Source organism: Heliangelus exortis, chromosome 2 (genome assembly GCF_036169615.1).
Source record: "Heliangelus exortis chromosome 2, bHelExo1.hap1, whole genome shotgun sequence".
Lineage (NCBI taxonomy): Eukaryota > Metazoa > Chordata > Aves > Apodiformes > Trochilidae > Heliangelus > Heliangelus exortis.
Genome location: NC_092423.1, coordinates 132,945,991 through 132,966,958, shown reverse-complemented (window position 1 = coordinate 132,966,958; position 20,968 = coordinate 132,945,991). Strand labels below are relative to the sequence as shown.

General features: G+C 35.0%; 1 protein-coding gene across 2 annotated transcripts in view; it reads left to right on the top strand.

Annotated features, from left to right (window-relative positions):
* The window catches only part of ANGPT1 (angiopoietin 1), a 156,945-nt gene extending 136,561 nt beyond the window's left edge, over positions 1–20,384 (top strand). For both annotated transcript variants that reach the window (XM_071738202.1, XM_071738203.1), the window contains 2 exons: positions 8,216–8,346; positions 17,985–20,384. In XM_071738202.1, coding sequence (XP_071594303.1) covers positions 8,216–8,346; positions 17,985–18,145 — 292 coding nt within the window. In that variant the 3' untranslated portion in view covers positions 18,146–20,384. The remainder of the gene's footprint in view (positions 1–8,215; positions 8,347–17,984) is intronic.
* The last annotated feature ends 584 nt before the right edge of the window (positions 20,385–20,968 follow it).

Sequence of the window (20,968 nt, the reverse complement as noted above, 5' to 3'; positions counted from 1 at the left end):
GCCTCAACAATTGCATATAAGTTGAAGCAATATAAGCCAGTGTGAAGCAGGAATGATTCTTGAACAGAATGACAGCATTTGACTTTCATAGTGTAGAAGTGCTAATGTTTTTTATAAGAGTGTGCTTCAGCCCTAGTGACATTTTTGGAATAGCTTATTTCAAGGATATTATCTCATTTTTTAATGTAAATCTGGAATTTAAAGACATTGTGTGCTTGTCCTTGCTTTTACACTTATAACTTTTCCTCCTTTCTTAGCCAATTCTTACAAAATAATTTGTGGTGCTAAATACTTCCCTTGGTCTGTCTGTCCTGCAGAGCAGGGCTGCTTAAGGGTTAATTATCTCACTGCCTGATGTGTCACCTAAGATGTGAGCATGACCATGGAAATTTAAAGAGTCGGATATTAAGGAAGAGCACAATGTCAATTAAAATATCACATAAATTTCTGCTCTGAAAGGTCGATCAAACCCTTTAAATAGTGACTTTTTTCAGGTAGGCTGCAGTTTTCTGCTAAGCTGTACAAGCATTTGGTTGAACCTTCACAATTAAGAAAACAATAAAAGTCTGTATTCAGGTAAAATAAAATGCCAGCCCCACTTAGAAAATTACTTAGGTTGTCTCTTAATTAAAAAAAAAAATACTAAAAATACATACATAATCTATGTAACATCAAAATAGGTATATACAAAATCATCCTGTTAAGTGACAGTGCCTTTCTGAAGAGAATAAGCTTGCCTATAAATTGACTTCTGAATTGTCTTGTAGTAAGTAGAAGAGTTTTTTAATCTGGTGCATCTGGAAAAAGTGAGAAGATATAACTTCTGAATGCACAGATAATACATTTTTTTCCTGAAATGTTAGGTTTTCCAACATCTAAACTTTTTTTTATAAAAGGATATTTATATCTTAATAACAGGCATCCTTAAATAGGTTGTACTGATATCCTAGCTTCAGGCAAATGCTGGGGGAAAAAGAAACCATAATGAGTTTTATTTTCTATTTTATTGCTGAATAGAAAAAAGTGATACGTTTTGACAGCATCTTCACAGATTTGTTCTGATTCTAAACAAAATACAACACAGCAAAATTATAATTAGCATAATTCAAAAGTAGAGATGGACTTGTGGTACTTAACTTGGCTATGACTAGCACGACTAAAGCCAATTTCAGCCATAATTCCAGAATGCTCTTTACAAAGACAAAAAAATAAAAACCATGCCTCCTAGCCCCCCCAAAAAAGCAACCCCCAAAACCCCCAAACTAAATCCCTAACACTACCCCCAAATCCCATTAGCTATATACTTTTTTAAGCACATCAGTTCGCAAACACCAACACATCTCAGCAAGATTTATAAAATTTTTTAACATAGCTCTATCTATGATATTTGTAACATTTATGGTTACTTATGATTAATTACTTTCAATTAAGTAAACTGTGTGATAAATACTTTACTGTGGCCTGTAAATGATATTTTTAAATGACACTGCAGAGTAACAAGAAGCTATTATCTCTATAGTAGGGATCAGAGTAGAAGTTAGCACTGGCAGCATGCTCATACATGAAGCTTTCCATTTTATTTTATCTAAAACAGTTAATTAGTATAATGTACAACCTATGTGGATGACAGTAGGTAATTAATGTTGCCTTCAGTACAACTAAAGCCCACATTCATGAAGCTCACAATTGCAATATATCTGCATGAGTTTCAATAGCCTCATAGATAGCATAGATTTATGAGACTTTGGGAACACTAGGCAAGTACTTTGGAAGTATTGTTAAGTTTAAATTTTACTGGAGTTGTGGAGGTCTCTTTTATTGATTTTGAAATTGTATTAATCAATTTATAGTAAATAAAATAAAAACTACACTGAACTTTTTCAATATCTTCAAAGGCTCTAAAACAGATCCTTAAAAAAAAAAAAGCATACAAACTTCACAAGGTTCAGAAATTCAGTAAAGATAAGCAGTAGAAGGCCTGATTTCTTATTTCTTAGAAACTAAAAATATGAGTTTATCTGGAGACTCCCTGTGTTTCTGGGCTAAAAAATCCCTTGAGAATCAATTTTGGCACTTCTGCTGTTGGCTTCAGCCAAACCTGAGAAGTGGAGTAGGATGAAAAACATTTTTACATTTTAAGTTATACTTTAAGCCAACCAGATTTCTTAACTCTGGCATTGCCTGTATCCTGGGCAAATGTTCATATTAAGTTCTGATTCTGTATTTTATTTTTTAAGAAGTCCATTCATCTTCATTCCTATCAAAACAGTTTGCATTATCATCTGAGTAGATATTCAGTGTTTATATATCTGTCTAAAACATTGATCATCTCTAGTTATTTGAAGTGTGAAATTAATACAGTCCACATACTTTCTAAATTAACATTTTATGTATTATACAGCCATGAATCAGGAATAATGTAACAACAGGATATCTTGGCATTTATGTGGCTGGTGGGAGAGTAAGATTTTTTTTTTTTTCCTGTGACAAGATTTTAACTTTCCACCAATAAAAAAATAAATTTAGTGACTGGAAAAATTCATTCTAGATTTTAATGTGAAAAAACATTAGTGGGTGACTTTTTAATATAATTATTGTTTTGAAAAACAGTTTTAACAAAAAATTGTAGTATCAAATGAATGTATCTTTTCTGTGCTGTGTTTAGTGAGAGATTAGATTAGAGGGAATTATTTCTGCTCAACACATCATTGTGATAGCAGACTTTAAATATGTTTCTCTCCCTGTTAGCAGTAAATACGCTGTTGCCTTATGTTTCTTCTCTATCACCACTATGTTACCCACATCAGCTGCAAGCCAAGCAGCTCACACTGCCCCAGTGACAGTTTCTGTGGCATCTGTAGCATGTATTTCAAGTAGCAGAAGGATATGTTTGCTTGCTCACTGTCCAGAATAAAAATATTTTTAAACACTTTTTGTAATCTGTGACAAAGCACCATTTGTCTGCAGACAGTGCTGACAGACTATTTGTGCTACTACAGGAAAAATTTATCTGACAGTAAATCTGGATGTAATTTAATTGTCACTTCTCAGTATACCTGTTTCAAATAAATAGAGCTCTTCAGTCAATCATTAAATTTAATATAGAAAAAACAAATTTGTTCCACTATGTGTGTAACTGCACATTCAGGGTAACAGCAAGACTTACTAGATTGTTGTATAGTTTTCTGCAATGTGTAGCTGTGTTTCTCATGAACTTCAGCATGGATTTACCATGTATACTGTTACTCAACTTGGACTAAAGTTAAGAGTAGGGAAAAAAATAGTATTGTTTGGTTTTTAAGGTTAATATTGTTTTTCTACCAACAGACAGTAACTGTGACATTCTGGCTTTTCTTCTTTTTGGTATTTTTATGTCAGTCCATCAAGGACAGGTGGTAGTAAAGGTGGTGAATTGTGCTTGAAAATCATATAAATGGGTTAGTAACAGCTCAAAGTTTTGTCAGAGCAGGGGTCACTGGAGAAGTTTTTGTCATCTTGCACACTATCTAGTTTCTTCAATTTCTCCAAAGTATTTCTCTTATTTTGAGAGTGCCTTTTAATTTACTTCTAATGGTTACTTACCTCATCTAGTGTTAGCTATTGTTAGTTAATAAATCTTGATTTATTATGAAATATTGGGGCTTAGTTTAATTTTGTTTGTTTTCCTAAGGAGAGTATGCACTATGCTAACAAGCCTAAATTAAACTTTTTCCCAAAAAAAGTATATTACATTTAAGAAGAAATTTCATTTCCTAACATAGATGAAGGATCCAGATGGGTGCCTGGGCAATCTATCTGTAATCTGAAGTTCAAAAGCACCGACTCTGGTGCCTTCTGCTCTACAAAGATCATTTCAAACTTGGGGATCTCCCCAATCACCACAGGAGGCTCATGCTCAGTCTCCAACAAGCAGATGATCTTCCTCTTGAATTTACAAATGTACACGCAAGGGATGTTTTCCTTTGTCCTTTAGTGGTATAATTAAATGATAAAAAAGTTGAATACCAGGGCTATGCTTCCCAGATAGTTACCAAATTATATTTAGTTCCATGTGTGATGGGATTTTGGCAGACACTGGAGCTTCAAACTCAGCAACAGCAGTTTTACTTTGGAGTGATTATTTAGAAGCTGTCTCCTGTTCATAATATCTCCTGTTCACAGCACCTTATCTATCACTGAATATTTGGAAGATGTCTATATTACAGATGTGCTTTTGGTATTCAGGGACAACTGTTATTATTGGGAGACTTCATAAAATTTTGTCATATGTTCAGTTAAAGGCACATTGAGAAACTTTAGAAGGAGTCAATGACAGGTAATATTACTTTGGTAAATATTACGTTTTATTCACTGATAACAAGCAATTTTTGATCCTCAAATTATTGACCAGAGCATTTTTAATTAAAAAAAAAAAAAAAAAAAAGAAAAAAAAAAGCCAAACACCCCCCCCCAAAAAACCAAAAAAACAATACAAACAAAACAAAACAAAAACAAAACAAAAAAAAAAAAAAACACCAAGAAAAAAACAGTCACCTGAACTTAAAATAAAACTACTGATTTTGAGGGTGGTTTAGTTGTGTTCTTAGGGGAAAAATAAGAATTTGGGATTTCTTTCTGCCAGCCATGTGGAATGCACCACCCTTTGCACCACCCTGGGTTTTTATTTCCCAGCCCTGGGGTTCAACAGTGCTTGTAAAGACAAAGGTGAAAAATGTGCTGAGAACCTCAGCTTCCTCAGTGACTAATTCACTTCTGTGTAGCAGTGGTCCAATATCTGCCTTCTGTTTCTGCTTGTTTATGTACTTAAGTAAAGTACACAAATATGTTTAAGTACCCTTTCTTGTGGCTGAATTCTTGACCTTAGAATCTCTGTTTATTTATTTATTTTTAATATCTCATTGTGTATGTTGCAGTCTTCAGAATTGAGTGGTGCAGAAACAAACAAATATTTCTGGTGTTTATTTGGAATTATCCCAAGCTCAGCTTTTAAACTCATCAAATATGGTGTGAACACAGATAAGCTGTATGTATTTGAAAGAAGAATTCTAGGTGTTGTTGCTAGTTCAAAAGGAAAGATTTCTTGCATAATTTTGAAATTACAGAATGCAATGCAGTTGTTTATGTAATATTTGTAGAACTATTCCTTCTCCATAATATACCTTACTTTGGTTTCAAGGGACTGCAGATAGTTGTGTCACACAGTAGGAATGGTAGAAGCAAAACATGCTTAAGAGTTTTTCCTCACCCTCCTTTTGTATTGATCAAAAGCTGCCACTGCTATAATATGGAAAAAATGCATTGGGAATTTCTAACACTCATGCTAGATAAGAGACAACAGCTGCAATATTTAAAAAAATTCTACTGTTTCTTCTTAAGTACATTAACTAGGAAATCTGCTAATCTCTAACTAAATGCTAACACCTGGTGTTTCTCATAGTGTTTTAGAATTTTATAAAAAGTCTCATCAGAAGTCTTAAAAAATGAGTTTATATACATGCGGTATTTCTCTTACTCCTAATTAATTGTTGGTTTATTGTTATTTATTGCTATTTTCATTCCATTATATACAAAGTAGACTTATTCTTGCTTATTTAAGAATGAATTTGCTTTTCACACTGACCTTGTAAATCTGAGTAATGTTTCCACTGCTTTCTGTGTTCTTCAGTATTTCCCTGCTCTAAGCAAGGAGTACGACTGGAGATACAGTCCACTAACCTGAATTTGAATTAAACAAATTCCTTTTTGTTTGTAACTTCCTTTCCTTTGTCTCCTTCAAGAACAACCAAGAGGAACTCTACTTTGAACAGCCATTTTCCCAAGGGAGAGAAAATAAGTTCTGGTAGTTGTTCTGTGTTTATTTCAAAGGGTCAATCCTACCCATCTGAATCTGATAATACTAAAAATTAGCAAAGTTTAAGTGTTAAGGTATCTACAGCTGCCTCAGAACTTGCAGCTCTGCAGCTGCCCCAATGTTATGTAGATTTGCTGTCTCAGGTCAAGTGAGTTCCAACCCATACAGCTTGAACTGAAACTCAAAGAACTAATTGCTTCAGGACCAGGTTTGGTTTTTTGATTGAGACCTAATTTTGGCCTTAAGTAGCAACAACTTTGCTGTATCATTTTTTCCTAACTATGGGGCAATCAATATCAGTTCCAGGAGAAAGAGCCAAAGCAAAACAATTACTGTTTCACCCTATGGTTCATCTGTGCACTGATGCAGTATGGTAAGCCTACCAGAGTTTAAAGCTAAGCCAAGCTTTATTCTTTCAAAGTCACTAGAGACCTACTAGATAAATGGTGTTGAGGGAAAGTCAAACATAACTGGCAAAATCTAAATCTGTGATGAGTGGAATGTTTATAAAACATCAGGGAAAGGGTATGAGCTTGTAAATAATCCTAATGTCCACCCCCTTTGGGGTAAACATTGCACACCAAGTGTTATTAATTTCTTTATTGTTTTCTTACAGTATATGATTTTTTTTATTGGAGTACGTGGGCTTTATAGTGTTGATTGTTAATAAAATGATCTGGATACCATTGTCTTTCTGAATTAAATGAATAAATTTACTTTTTATACTCACATTATGAGACTTCTTCTTTGGTGTTGCTGATATAGTGAGGATGTATAGCCATTTAAAATAGGTTATAGATATCCTGTAGCAAAGTAATCTTTCTATCAACACAGCCTCAGGGAAGTTTATTTTGTTCTGCAAAAAATTAGGCACAGCTTGCTAAAAAGGCAAAAGTCCAATGAATTAAGATGGGATCAATTCCAGTCTTTTATTTGTATGGAAAAAAGAAATGAACATGGGCAAAGACAAATCTTAGTATAATCTTGTCTAAAACAAGCATCTTTTGATAGCGTAACATGATAATTATGAGCTAATTGCAAGTGTGATGGAAAAACAGCATAATACAATGACCTTCCTGGATACCTTTTTCTAGGTTGTTCCTTGTTAAATTTTGAAGAATCTTCATGATCTTTTATTGAGGCTTACACTTTGCTGTATCCATTTTTGTGCTATCCAAAGGGATTTGATTATCCCTGGTGTTTATAGTTAATCCAAGAATTTTTGTGTGTGTCTGTATACTTATCTATATATAAAATGTACTCTAAGGATTTCATCCAAGAGTATTTAATAACAAGACTCAGATCAGGTGACAGGAAACACTAAATCAGATGAAGGTAGGCATAATAACTACTTTGTAAGAGTAACCCAAAAAATTCCCTTTGTTAATAAATAACATGCTTGTGCTTAGCATCTATTAACTCCATTTTTAAAGATGGAGAAAGGACACATAAGAAGAATTTTTCATGAAAATTATGTGAAGTTTAAGTCTTGTCTCTCTTCTCCCTCTTCCTCTTTCTCTTTCACCCTCTTCCCTTCCCCTTCTCCTTCCTCTTACTCATTTTCTTGTGCATGACCATGCAGTTGTGAACTCCAGTTAGACCTGCCTAGGGCCATGATGTTTCCTTGCTGATAGAGACACTCTGTTCAGCATCCCTGCAGCTGGCATGCTTGGGCATCACAGCACTGAGCACCACCAGTGCTCTGTTACTTGCTGGAGTTGGGCTTAGGCTCCGAGCTCACAGTTTCCTAGCTCACAGTTGTTCAACTAGTTGACAAGACTCTTTAAGAAAAGGGATATTTAGCATTGCAAATCATGAAGACTTTTGTGGCTTGAACTCTTAAGTTATTCTCCATTCATCACTCAGAGACAGCTTTGGCAAAACTGGGCTGCTGACTTGTGCTTTAACTGGTGGAATTAAAAACTCTGAAACTGCTGAAATCCTCTTCTGAGCCCACAGATTAATAATGTGGCTGCTGTTAACTGGGAGTTCTGTTTCTGTGCCACAGTAAAGAGACCAGCTACTCAAATACTCAATTATTCTGTCAATGTATTCCAGATCTCTGGGCACCTCTCCTCATTCTCTTTTCTGTTTCTGACTCCCTCCACTTTGTTGCATTTTTCTGTGTGAAATCCATGTGCTCAGTTCTGCTCTGTGGCAGGGACAATGTGCTAATACAGATACATTGGAAACTCCATAGTGACTCCATTTGACACCTGAAACAACAAAAAGATTGAGCCAAAACACAAGACATTTCCAAGTTTTCCGTGTGTGCTTCATACAAGGCAAATCAGATGTAGAAAGGGATCTGGATCTTTTATTTTCCTTTCTGGTGACACTGGTTGTTTTCTCTTGCCTTTTCAGGCTTTATTTAAAAGGTCACAGTGGAACAGCTGGAAAACAGAGTAGTCTGATCTTACATGGTGCTGAATTCAGTACAAAAGATGCTGACAATGACAACTGCATGTGTAAATGTGCTCTCATGTTGACTGGAGGTGAGTACAAAAACCCTTAAAATATTTGGTACATTGATAGGAATCTACTCTATTTCCCTAAAGTAACTGTGGGTGAAGTTGCATTCATGGATGTGTAAGTACTGTGTGAAAATCCCTGTTATTCTTATTCCTCCTAGTCTTTTCTCTATATATATTGTGGTAGTGCCAATACCTCAAGATTCCTATCAGCAGGGAAGTGATTATTCAGAGATGCAGCAAGTATACTTCTGCACTGAAGCTGTTGAAACATTGTCAAGGGAGAAAGCCTAAGTTAGTGTTACAGTTAAGGCAAAAAAGGCTGTGTCAAAGAAGCAGCTAAGAGATGAAGAAAGGGGAAAGAACTTTGTAAGATGTTGAAGAATCAGCTAAAATAAAGGAAAAGAGACAGGGACACCAGTAATGGAAGATAAAATTTAAAACAATCAGTATCCGGGCTTGCAATATATTAAATACTTCACTTAGGGCTGTGATTCTGTAATTGAAATAGTTATTATGACTCAGCTTTCTGTTTTATATGAGCATAATACATATGTACTCGTAGATATAGTGAATGTAATGGTTAATTCACTCACCTGTGAAAGACAAGACATGCAACCCCTCATTCAAATTGCAGTATTTTGGTATTCTGGAAGATTTAAAATAGTATTATTAATGAGCTGCAGAAGAAGAGAAAGTCAAAGTATGGGAGAGCACAGAGAAATTGTACTGGGATACTTGAAGCACCAAGTCAATCTGTCAGCAAGGATACTGTGTGGGACTGATACTTATTCCCTCCTATAGAGAGGAATATCTGGGATTATGTCCTTATCCAGACATCTAAATCTCTGCACAAGTATGAGATCCTTCTCTGGCAAATGACACTTGTTCTTAGTCCCTAAATGGCCAACCTCGTTTTTATCTCTAGGACACTGCATTAAAGCAGAAAGCTTAAATTGTGATTATTTCATCCATTGACCATCTGAACAAAAGAAGTCCTTATCTTCACATCTGATCTTCTTCAGAGACTCTCCCTCAGTGATTTCTAACTTTCCTGGAAAAAATCCTATAGCATATAAATTATTCGGTATTTTGGATCAGACTGTTAAACATATAGTATTTGTGGTTCCTGGCACTTTGTCTGAATCCAGCTCAGGCCACATTCAGGCCTCTAAAGCTATCATCTGCTAATAGGAGATGTTTTCCCATCACTGGGAATTTGTATCAAATGCACAGCCTAGCTCCTCATTCCTTTTTGCCGACTGGAAATGACCCAGATGGGAAAGTCTTTAAGGAGCTGTTTTTTCAGACTTTTGTAGCTTCCTTTAGTGATGGCTTATTAAAAATCAGCATGGGAAACTTCTTCCACAAAATAGGTGATCAGACCTCTCCACTTGCATAAAAAAGGAAGCTGACCAGGTAGTTCCAGAGACGGATAATGGATAGGCAGTCAGTGGTTTATTTTAATAAAACTGGTAACCTTCCCCTTTGGAGACCATCCTAAATTAAAGTGTCTTACTTCCAGGGCAAGCCAGAGGCTAGTGAGAAGCTCCTAAATGTGAGTTGTGTCTCTGCTGAAGTGCATACTCACTCATGTGTCCAAGCTGCCTGGAAATACCTCAGCTCCCAGACAGCTAATTCTGGGAGCTGAGGGTTTTGTTTATTTTCCTGCCCTGACTTCTATGGCAGGTCACTGCCCCTCTAAGGGCAGCTCTTCTGCAAGGTTCACATATATTTAGCTGCAGCAGTCTTGTAAATCAAGAAAACCACGTACTGGAGAATACTGGTAGAAAACAAAATAGGGAGAAAGGAGGAGAACTACCTAAGGATAAGAGAAACCACAAAGAGAACAAATCACTGCAGAGTAAAAGGAGATGCAGCTCCTTTGGAGGTAGAGGAGTCTGGTTTTTTTGTATTAGACTGAGTATTAATCTTTGGAGACAGGCTGTATAGTAGTGAGCAATTTGTAGTTTTTTGAGAAAGACTTCAGTCATACTAGGGCTCTTCTCAAACACTCTTCTATACTTTGCTCCCTGAAATGGCTTTTTCATTCCTTGAGAAATATCAGAAATTTAATTAAATGCCAAAACATTTGTTTAGTGAGTAGATTTCAGTTTTGTGCTTCAGACAAAGACAAAATAAGAGCAACAATCATAATAGGTTTTGGAAAACCTCTTTTTTTCCCCAAAAGATATCAGACTCTCTATTAGTTTTGGCAACATCACAGAGAACTCTTTAATGGTGATTGATATGAAATATACAGGCAGGTTTCTAGATATCTTGACAGTTTTGTTGATCCTGTTATCTCTATGAGGTGAACTGAATATACTTATGTCAGAAATAAAGGCTGAGATAAGCTGAAGCTGAAGACTGTAATGTGGTTATAGGCAAGGATGAAAATAAAAATGTAAGGAAAGCACACTCTTCTCTCTGTGATCTTACTAGTTGTCATTTTTATTTGGTCTATATTAAAACTATTATTCTCTCATCTTTCTTTCCTCCCTCTTCCCCAGAATAAGAAATTAAATACTGGGGAAATAATGCAATAGCATCAACAGAGCCTTGTGTGTGTTTCTTGTATTTTTAAGACCCATGCTATGATATTAGACTCTATCTAATGTTGATTTTAGGGAATTGCTTCAAAAGTACAAGCATGAGCTGGCCTTTTAGCCCCTGTGAGTTTTACATGGTAGTCACATGGTTTATCCACTTTTTTGTGCCTTGACAAATTTAATCTATGCATTCATGGTTTATTTTAGGGGGAGGCAATGTATATCTATTCAAATATTGTTTCATTTAAACTTAACATTTGTCAAAATAGCAAAACAACTCTATATCATTAAAATACCTATCAAGAACCAGTACAGTACCTCAGTCCAGGAAGAAAACCAAAAGGTTATATCCCAAACATTTCAAACATTATTCAGAAGGGTACCCCAGTGAGCTACACACAGAGGGTTTTGCAAGAAACAGTGAGTAAAATACAACAAACTCTCACCAGAACGAAGCCCTGAGTAAACATCCAAGATGCTTTAGATAGATTCCAACTGCAGAACACTTAATGTCACTGGATGAGATCTGAGGGCACGATGCCAAGTTAGAACATTCTGCCAGGATACCACCTGTCAGCTGAGCCCCAGGAATTCCTCTTGCTATTGTTTTCAGCACTGGAAAGTGGTTTGCAATAACTTGGCTCATAATAAAATCTCAAGGTGATTTGCTTGGTCTTCATTTAGCTGAAGTCATTTACCTTGCTTCAGGTGGTAAGGAAGAACATTTCTCAACTTCTGATCCCTGAAATGATTTGAAAAAGTGTTAGAGAATTTCTAGGTGTTTTGCTAGTATGGAAACAGCATAACATTATTGAAATATCTTTTTTATTTTACTGAAATGAGAGGTCCATCCAACCAGTCTCAGCACATGACTCAGTACAGCCATAAAACCAATGCAAATAAATTATGCTTCCCCTGAGTATTTTCCCAGTATTTTTTACATCTCAGGGGCTTCCCAAACCAGACATAGTTCCCATGTATTCAGTAATCCCCAATGGATTTGTCATCTGTTTGAGAGGCTGCTCAACGACAATACCAAACAGTAGTGCACTCATTGCCTTTTGTTTCTTTGCTTCTTACTCCAAGTGTTGAATGTTATGAATCTCTGGCAAGAATCCTATGTATTATTCTTGCCATAACTTGGATTGACATTTTTGGCTGAATATAGAAAACTGCCCATTCGTCATCCAATCAGAAAAGAAAAGAGAGAAAAGAAAAGAAAAAAAAAGAAAAACCAAACCAAAACAATGAAAAAAAACCACCACACCAAATATCTCATACATTTTATTTGAAAAAAAATTCACAATTAGCAACCCCAGTAAGCTTAGAAGTACCAAACTTCACCCCCTGGATATATCTGTACTTAAATAGCAAAGCATCAGCTGCTGGGGTTTATGGACATTGAGGAATACTGTGGCATTTTTTAATGAACATTATTACAAAACGCCATTCATGAAGTATCATTTATATTGGCTAATATTTTGACAGAAAAATATATACACCATGCAGTTAAAAAGTGATATGGAGCATGGTTTGATTGGTGCTGAAATGTTTCATTAGATATGTGACTACTCAGTAGTTTTAATTAATTAATGTATTGCTGTATTTATCAGGTTTAAGGATGAACAAGTATTAGAAGAACACCAAGGAGTGACTAACTTTAAAATTACCCTATTTAGGAGATATGGTCACCAGACTGCAAGTTTTGTGTTAATTTTATCTCATCAAAAGGTCCTTGTGTTATCCACTTGGTGCAAAAAGCTAAAGACTTTTGTCTTACATCCTGAGAAATAAATTCTGATTTAATCTCAAGAATGTCAAATACCAATTGCTAAATGATAGTTTAGTCAATCCAATACTCTAACGAATAAAAGAATATAGGTCCACAAATGACTTCCAAAGGTCATTTAGTCTAGGACAGACTGTTCTCCATCTATTTATTTCTGTCTTTCTGTTCATCTTCAAGATTTGTAGTGATAGAGATTCTTTTTTATAATATGTTTTTCTGCACTTGATGTAAGAAATCTTTGCTTGTTGACTTAATGAATTCTGTCGTAATTTAAATGTGTTCCATCACTTCAAAGAACAGGCAATTCCTTTTCATTTCTTTGAAAAGCTGCTCTTTTTTCAGCAGATTTTTTAAGAATTTGAGAATTTTGCCTATCTCTCTTTTGAGCTCTGGACTATAAGATTCTTTCATCTTATATTCAGTCTTCTGGGCTTGATCCACATACAGCTTGAGGTGTCATCCAAAACTTCACCCAGTCTTCTTGCTGAGAAGTTACCAGAGCCTAAGTATTACCATCTAACTTCTTTAAAGTTCAGAATATCAGAAACAGTTAAATAATTTATAAAATAGTTAGGTCTTTTGAACAATGAGCACTTTTAAAATATTTTTCATTAGACATTTTTTTGGCTTTGTTGCCAAATGAACTGAACTTTATGCACAAACCCAGAGGGCTTTTCATAGCATCCAAGTACCCTGTAAAGCCATATAAATATACAATTCAAACATACTTTGGATATTAATGAATGGATTATACTGGTTTTCCTACATCTGGAGTGATTCAGTGCACTTATAAGGGAGAGCAAAGGCAAAAGTGTGAAGAAAGTGTCTGCCATCAAATGTGCAGTGTTTAGACACCTATTCTTTCAGTATGTAAATCTCTTATGAAACTTGAGTGATCATTAGAAACTTCCCAATGACCACTAGATTTACAGTGCACTGATTAATCAGCCCAGTGCACTGGGTTATTAACAAAGAATTGTACATACATATATGTTTAATTACAATTTATACAAGCCAAAAAAGGAAAGATTTAGCTTTGGCATGCAAAAACCTTTTTATGTTGCTTTTGACAAAGAGGATTGTATTATATAAGAAATAGATTTGTAACTTCAGAAGACTCTTATAGAAGATGGACATTACTTTTTTTCTGGTTATACCATCACTCATGTGAACAATGCTTCTATAGTAGGAAGTGTTTTGCAAGAATTAGTGGAAGTCATCTCAAAGGATATTAGTTGTCATACAAAGATGTAATAAAAGCAGGCACGTGGAGCTGAACTATCTGGTCCTAGGTGGCTGAAGTAGACTGAAGCATTCAGACTATATTTCTGTAATGAAAAGAGTTCATTACATAATGAACTTCCCAGTGGTAATAGCAACACTAATTAAAGACTGAAGCAGGAGTCCACAAAGTGTAAGCATGATTTAACTGCTCCAGAAAAGCATCTGTGGGGATTCATGTTCATTCCTACCACTGAACTTTCAACTACTTATCAATGTATTATCTAAATTAGCTTTTGTTTGGACTATATACTTTATGAGCTATGGATTTTTATTTCAGAGATGGTAGTGCTGCTTGTATTGGAGATGGACTAACTTCAAATAAACAATTAGTGACTTTTTTGATCACAACAACTTGAAGAAACTACCTGTTTTTCTGAATAAAAATTCTCTTAACTTTCTCATTAAAGCATCCTCTTTATTACTTCATTATTCACTTTAAAATATTGTGTCTCTTTCATCGTTTCTCATAGTGCCCACTCTTCATGATTCTCATGAAGAATTCAAATATACCATGAAAATCATTGCCAAAAACTGTCTCCAAGGTTAAAATCTAACTGCTAGTCAAGGAAGAATTAATCCATATTTGGGAAAGCCATTACCCTGTATTGAAAAATAAACAAGATTCTTCATGGGAGGGAAATCCTGTGAACTCCAGGGAATAAGCCAACATCTAGCTACTGGGAGCCTTTCCTCGGGCCAGACTGCTTCTGAGAGTGCTTTATTTGATGTTTTCTGCAATGGCAGTGCTGCAGATATCACTTTCAGAAACCCATGTTTTATTTTCTCCAATTCATCACAGCTACCAAGAGTCACTGCTTCCACTCCCCTTTGCCCTGGCATACAAGGCATCTGAAAAAACAATCCCGTTGCATCCATTTTAAGATGTGGATTTTTTGGTGTCGAGACATGCAGTAGGAAGTCCTGTGATAATCTGAGGCCATATGGGGAATTCCAAAAGGAACAGCCTTTTGGGGATTGCTATGGAGGATGGAGAGAAATAACTAGATGGAAAACAAACAAACAAACAAAAAAACAAACAAACAAACAAAAAAAAAAAAACCCAAACCAAACAAAAAACAACACTTAGAAAAAGAGAAAAAGTAGACTTTTAAAAAAATATTTCGAAATAATTATTTCATTAGAAGAAAACTATGATGAGAGTTTTGAGTAGCTTTTTTGTAGGACACCACATCCTTCTTTCTGAAGTGGCCATCTATTGCTATGCCTTTAAGCTGAAATGGTAACTAGCACAGCTTGCCATGTCTTCATCCCAATACCATAAACAGAATCCAGCTGCATCTGCATTCCATCTTTGAAAAATGAGGATTAAATTTTCTCTGTTTAACTTTGCCTTAAGTTTCTACAAGATTATACTCTGGTTACAGGAAAACATCAGCTGTATGGTTTTCCCTTTCTTTGCTAATTGCCCCCTTAGGTATAACACTGTAATCAAAGGGAGGTCAATTGTATCAAAATAAAAGTTTGCCAGAATTTATCTGGCATAAATTCTTCCCTCAAGATTTCATTATGAAGTGTTACTTCTGAAAAAAACCCACTAAGTATTATCCAAAATCTAAGATACTACTTTACAAGACTAGAAATATAAATTACATAGATGTGAATTCAAAGGACAGAGTAAGCACTGGATCTGAAGGGTAAACATGCTCACTATCCCATCAGTAGTAGTAAGGAATATTTTAAAATACTTTCATATAATGCATACATTATAGGTAGATAAAATGCTAACCACTGAATATGATTTAATTGGAGGATTCACTATTGTCTGAAAGGAGCTTCTCACAGTTTAATTCCAGTCCTAGAAGTTAGAGTGGGAAACACACTGAAAATTTAAAATTCTGCCTTTCAGTTCACAAAGTCACCTGCAGAATTCTGTAGCTCCTCACTAGATGATCACTTCGTTACTTCTGGTGGTGCTTGAAAAAGGTTTGCAGGGGGTCTTGGGAAGACCACAATTCTGTAATGTGCTTCTGTAATGTGCAGGCTGAAGTAACTTCTAAAAATAAAGTTGCATTTAACCACCAAAAGCAAAACCCACCACCTGATCTTTATGATATTTGTCTTGATACAAGAAGCCAAATATTCAGTACAAACCTATTACATGGAAAGATGCATAAATCCTATATTAAAGGGTCATAAACCCCACAGGTCTTACTATGAAAAAAATCATCACAAATCTCTCTGAAAAATGGAGCTCCTAGCCATTGAGGTTAGTATATTTTTGACATTGGGAATATTAGCTCTTTGCAGTCTGGGGATTGATTCTGCCATCCTCAGTCTGTACTAAGCATCTTGCTGTTATATTACATGGATAGCCTGTAAGATGCTGGGGAGAATATATTTCCATCAAGATACACCACAAAACTCCCACTACTTTCAGTGGAGTCAGCATGTCACCTACTTTATCTTTGTCATTTTGTATTCTGTAATGTCAGTGTTGCCAAGTTTCTTGTTACTTGCAGTTTTCCTTAAACTCAAATCCCCGTGGTAATCTAAAATTCACCTTAACAAGAAAAAATTTGGGGGATGTAGACAAGAGACTTGACTTATTCATTTCATCTTAAAGCAACAGTTCAAAATAGATTTGAGCATTCATACTATATTTCACCACTGGCTCAATTTTCTCCACTGGTTAAAGACATGTATACATATCTTCACTGCACACATCCAAAAGTGAGATGACTTTGTTGCATACGGTTTGCAACAAGCCTTTGCTTCTAGTAAGTTTTAATTTTCTGCACTCCATCACACAAATGGTAACAAAACCTCTGTTGCTGTTAGTAGTATTCACTAGTACTTGATAATTATTTCTGATTTATTTTCAGTGGTATGCTAACAGAGCACTCACAAAGGCAGTTAGCAAGTTTCTAAGCCTAATTGTCGTCAATCAGTAACATTTTTAATCCATTTTCTAGTCAATGATTGATAAGTAGTAATTTCCTGCTATCTATACCTACAGGTGCCTAACACCACTTTTGCTTAATAAATAAATAAATAAATAAAATAGTCAATTTTCTAAGTATCAGGTGTAAACTTCATTAGAGGCTTTTCAGAGAAGTGAACAAATGTCAGATACATCTCAGTAAGGACCCCCCTGACACTTTGACTCAAAAGCATTTGGCATATTTTAAAATCAAAATTAAGAGCTTTATGTTTTATATAGGTTTCCCCATTGAAAATAATAAGATTCTGGATTGAATGTTACTGTTCTGGCCCAAAACTCAGCATACAATGAATAAACCTTGATTAAAGCAGGCTATACTGTTACCTAAATTCATACATGCTCAGGTAATCATCTCAATCACCTCTCCATGCTCCTGGGTATTGTAAATGTCAGTGTCCTGCAGTGTTTTGATTGTCTTCTTCACTCAGTGCTTTCATTAATTTTTGAGTCTTATTTATAAACTTGTCATGTCTCAAAGAAAGAGTCTACCTGTATCCCTGTGCCTCATTCTGAATACTTGTTATCTATTACTATAATATTGTAGTTACAATAACAAAGCAGCACTACCACACTGATAACCTATGTCCACTAAGAACATCTCACCTGAGAGCAAAAGCAAACCGTCTGAGCAATTGAACAATAACAGTTAAAGCAACAGAAAAGTAAATAAAGTTAAACAATGCTTACCCATAAAATAACCAAACAACTGAAACTATGCAAAATACTTATCAATACAGTCTTTTTTTTGTGAGACTTACAGGAAACAGAACTGTAATACTGCCTAGATGAGCAAAGCAGTTTATTTGTTCTTGTTCTTGCTTCACATAGTGAATATAAAAAACATAATTAACTAAGACTTAAACACTTGTCCAACTCTGTAAATACAATTGTTTATTCTCCAACACCACTGGCTGCAGAATGCACAAGGGAGCAAAAAAGGATAATATGAATATACTACCACTAGGAGTGTTTATGAGCCTGGGAATACCACAGTCTGTTGATCAGCTAAACCTATAAAACACAATAAAAATGCCTACTGCATTTGCAGCTTGATAATTTGTCATAATGTTTTCAGGGTGGTGGTTTGATGCCTGCGGCCCCTCCAATCTCAACGGGATGTTCTACACAGCTGGGCAAAACCATGGGAAGCTGAATGGCATCAAGTGGCATTACTTCAAAGGGCCCAGCTACTCCTTGCGCTCCACCACCATGATGATTCGGCCCTTGGATTTCTAAAGGCATTGAGCAGGGGACCCCAGAACAAAGCAGGACACCCCAGCAGCACCTCTGTCACATTTCAAAGGTGAAAAGTGAAGGGCTTCTTCAAAGTGACACATTGTGATGATGTGAAGTCTCTCCATGATCACTCCGTAACCTACAAAAATTCTCCAAATGTCATCACCCCACGTTTTGATGACTGGGGGAGGCTTGATTTAGAAGAAGGGAGTTGCAATGATTTTCCAGAGAAAAACTGGATCTGATTCTTCTACCATTATCTGGTGCTTGTCAGTGGATGTCCTTTTTTTTCTTCCAAAAGAGATGCAAAAGCATACTTGATTATTAGGGAACAGCATCAGGATTTGAAGAAATGAAATTTATCAACCATGGTCTATTGATTTGAATATTATTCACAGTGAAATGCCAACTTTATATACATGAAAAAGGATTATGGAGATGTCTTTATTAAAACTCATCTTAAAGCACTCAAGGTGACTAAGTATTGTTTTTCTTAAATGAATGGAATTTGAATGGTTGGTGGATTTATGGTAAGCCCAGAGTCAAATAATTTGTCTGAATATTATTTTTCATTAAATGCTTAAAGGACACATATCTCATAAATAAACTGAGTCAAACATATGAAGAATGATAAGGATAAAAAACATAAATTCTTCAGTTGCTATGTAGAAGTAAATCAGATAACTGGTGTAATCCCTAAACTAGGATTTATAGTGTGATAACAAAAGTAGCTGTGTTTTGAGGTTTTACTCTTCTTTCACTAAAAGCAGTCCGAATGTCATGTAGAAAAATTAATGGAAGGCTTAAAGAATGTGATATATTATCCTAAAGAAAAAATATGGGATTTTACATGGAATATTTCCATCAAAAGTATACAGGAAGGCAAACTGTTAGGGTATATAAAAATTACATAAAAGCATAGCTTAAGGCAATGGATACATTTTGCAGTTTCCTTGCATGTGCACAGATTTTTTTAATTATTCTACTTTTTTATTACATTTTTTGTGAATATCAGAAGCATGCCAGTTCTACACAGTGCTTAGGCTACAACTATACAAAATACTCATTGGAACTGTATAGAGAGTAAAGAATTGTGTACTTGTAAATAGCATGTTTATATTTCTTTTTAATGGTCATTTAATTTGTACAGGCAGCCCTGACCCTACCCAGAGGGTACAAAACCTCAAAAGGATATACATATTAAAAGAACTTTAGAAGGCTGCTTATAGGTTTCTAGCAAGCAATTTTGGTATATGAAAATTCTGCAGAATTGTGTGGGGCAAGTTTCACCAGCTAACTTTCAAAGATAAGTTCCTTTTATAAAAAGCAAAAAAATAGCTGGGTGGCCCATAAGGTTATAGTAGTGGCTGCATTCCATATTTGCAGCCCCCTGTGATCCAGTCATATGACTAAATCCCATTTGGAAAAGTAACTTTCAGTCATTCTGTTTCTGCTATATATAAAAGAAGTTTACCCTGATCCCACTGAAATCAAAGGTGACATTTTCATTGATTAAATTGGGACCAACATGACACTCAAAATCCGAATGTGGTGATGTTTTTTATCTGTTGATTTGTTTCATTCATGAAACTTTTCCTGGGATCAGTCCCAACAAAGACAAGATTCTTTTTTAAAAAATAATGATAATAGTTTAGAGTTTATTTGAGGTTTGTTGTTTCTTTGTTTTCGGTTGGGTTTTCTTTCTTTTTTTGTTTTTCTTTTAGGAGTTTATTTCTGTGGAATTGAAATAAAAATACCTGTATTTTTTAAATAGCTCTTAAAGGTCACAAGCCCCACGGAGTTCTCTAGTTTTGTTACAATTTGATGCTTGTTTGGTTTTAAGTGGGAAGATATTTGTTTTCTGTGTATTTGTATATATTTATATATATATTTGAAATATTCTTGCCCAAGGGCTGATTTGATGTTTTCTGCTGAAAGCTACCAACCTACTTCTTACTCAGTAATTTCTTCACAGAACTGTTTTGTCTCCATTTTCAGCAGCTTTTTTGAAATGGTCTTCATTTATGTGCACAACATGTGGTTTGTCTTCCTCCATATTCCCCCCCAAAAAATATATTCACAGGTCTCTAAGTTAGGAATGTCATTTTTGCAGATGCTATTGAAAAAAGGCAAAACACATTTAAAATCTAAAGCATGATATTTACTGTTTATTTATCTGGGTTTGAAAAAATGTGGATTTGGTTTCCCATCATTTATAATAAAACATTTTTTAAAACTGCAGAGTCCATTATTTGCTTTACTCTGAGTATACCTTTCTGTGGAAGGCTTACACCATTTTACAAGTCACCATCTCTCCTTGTAAAATATTTTAATAAATTCAGCCTAGGAAGGGAGTCTGATTAGTTTGTCCAGAAATTAATATTTCTAACATTTCAAATCCATATTTCAGCATTTTTTATTCAATAACTTTCTTATTTTAAGTTCAAATCATACAGCTCTCTATCAATCTGTAAATAAATTGTTTTTTAATTCCAGGGACAAAGATAGAAAAAAAGTTGCAACACTTATTTCTCTTGCCTTATGCTGTGTTCTTCTATCATCTATTTGATTATGTTGCATGGCAGTGATCCATCTCCATTGATCTCTTTTACAGAAATTCCTCTTGCTCCATTTGTACTCTTTTTAACACTACAGGAATTGGTTTTATCTTTTTTTTTGTAGTCACTTATCCTCTTTTTCTCAGGAATTTTTGCTTAATTAGATTTGCTCATATTGTTCATTCAGACCAATGTATGCTTTTTAGTTTTTTAAAACTTTTAAAATCAACACTAAAGCTCTGACAGACTGAGTACATGAAAGCAC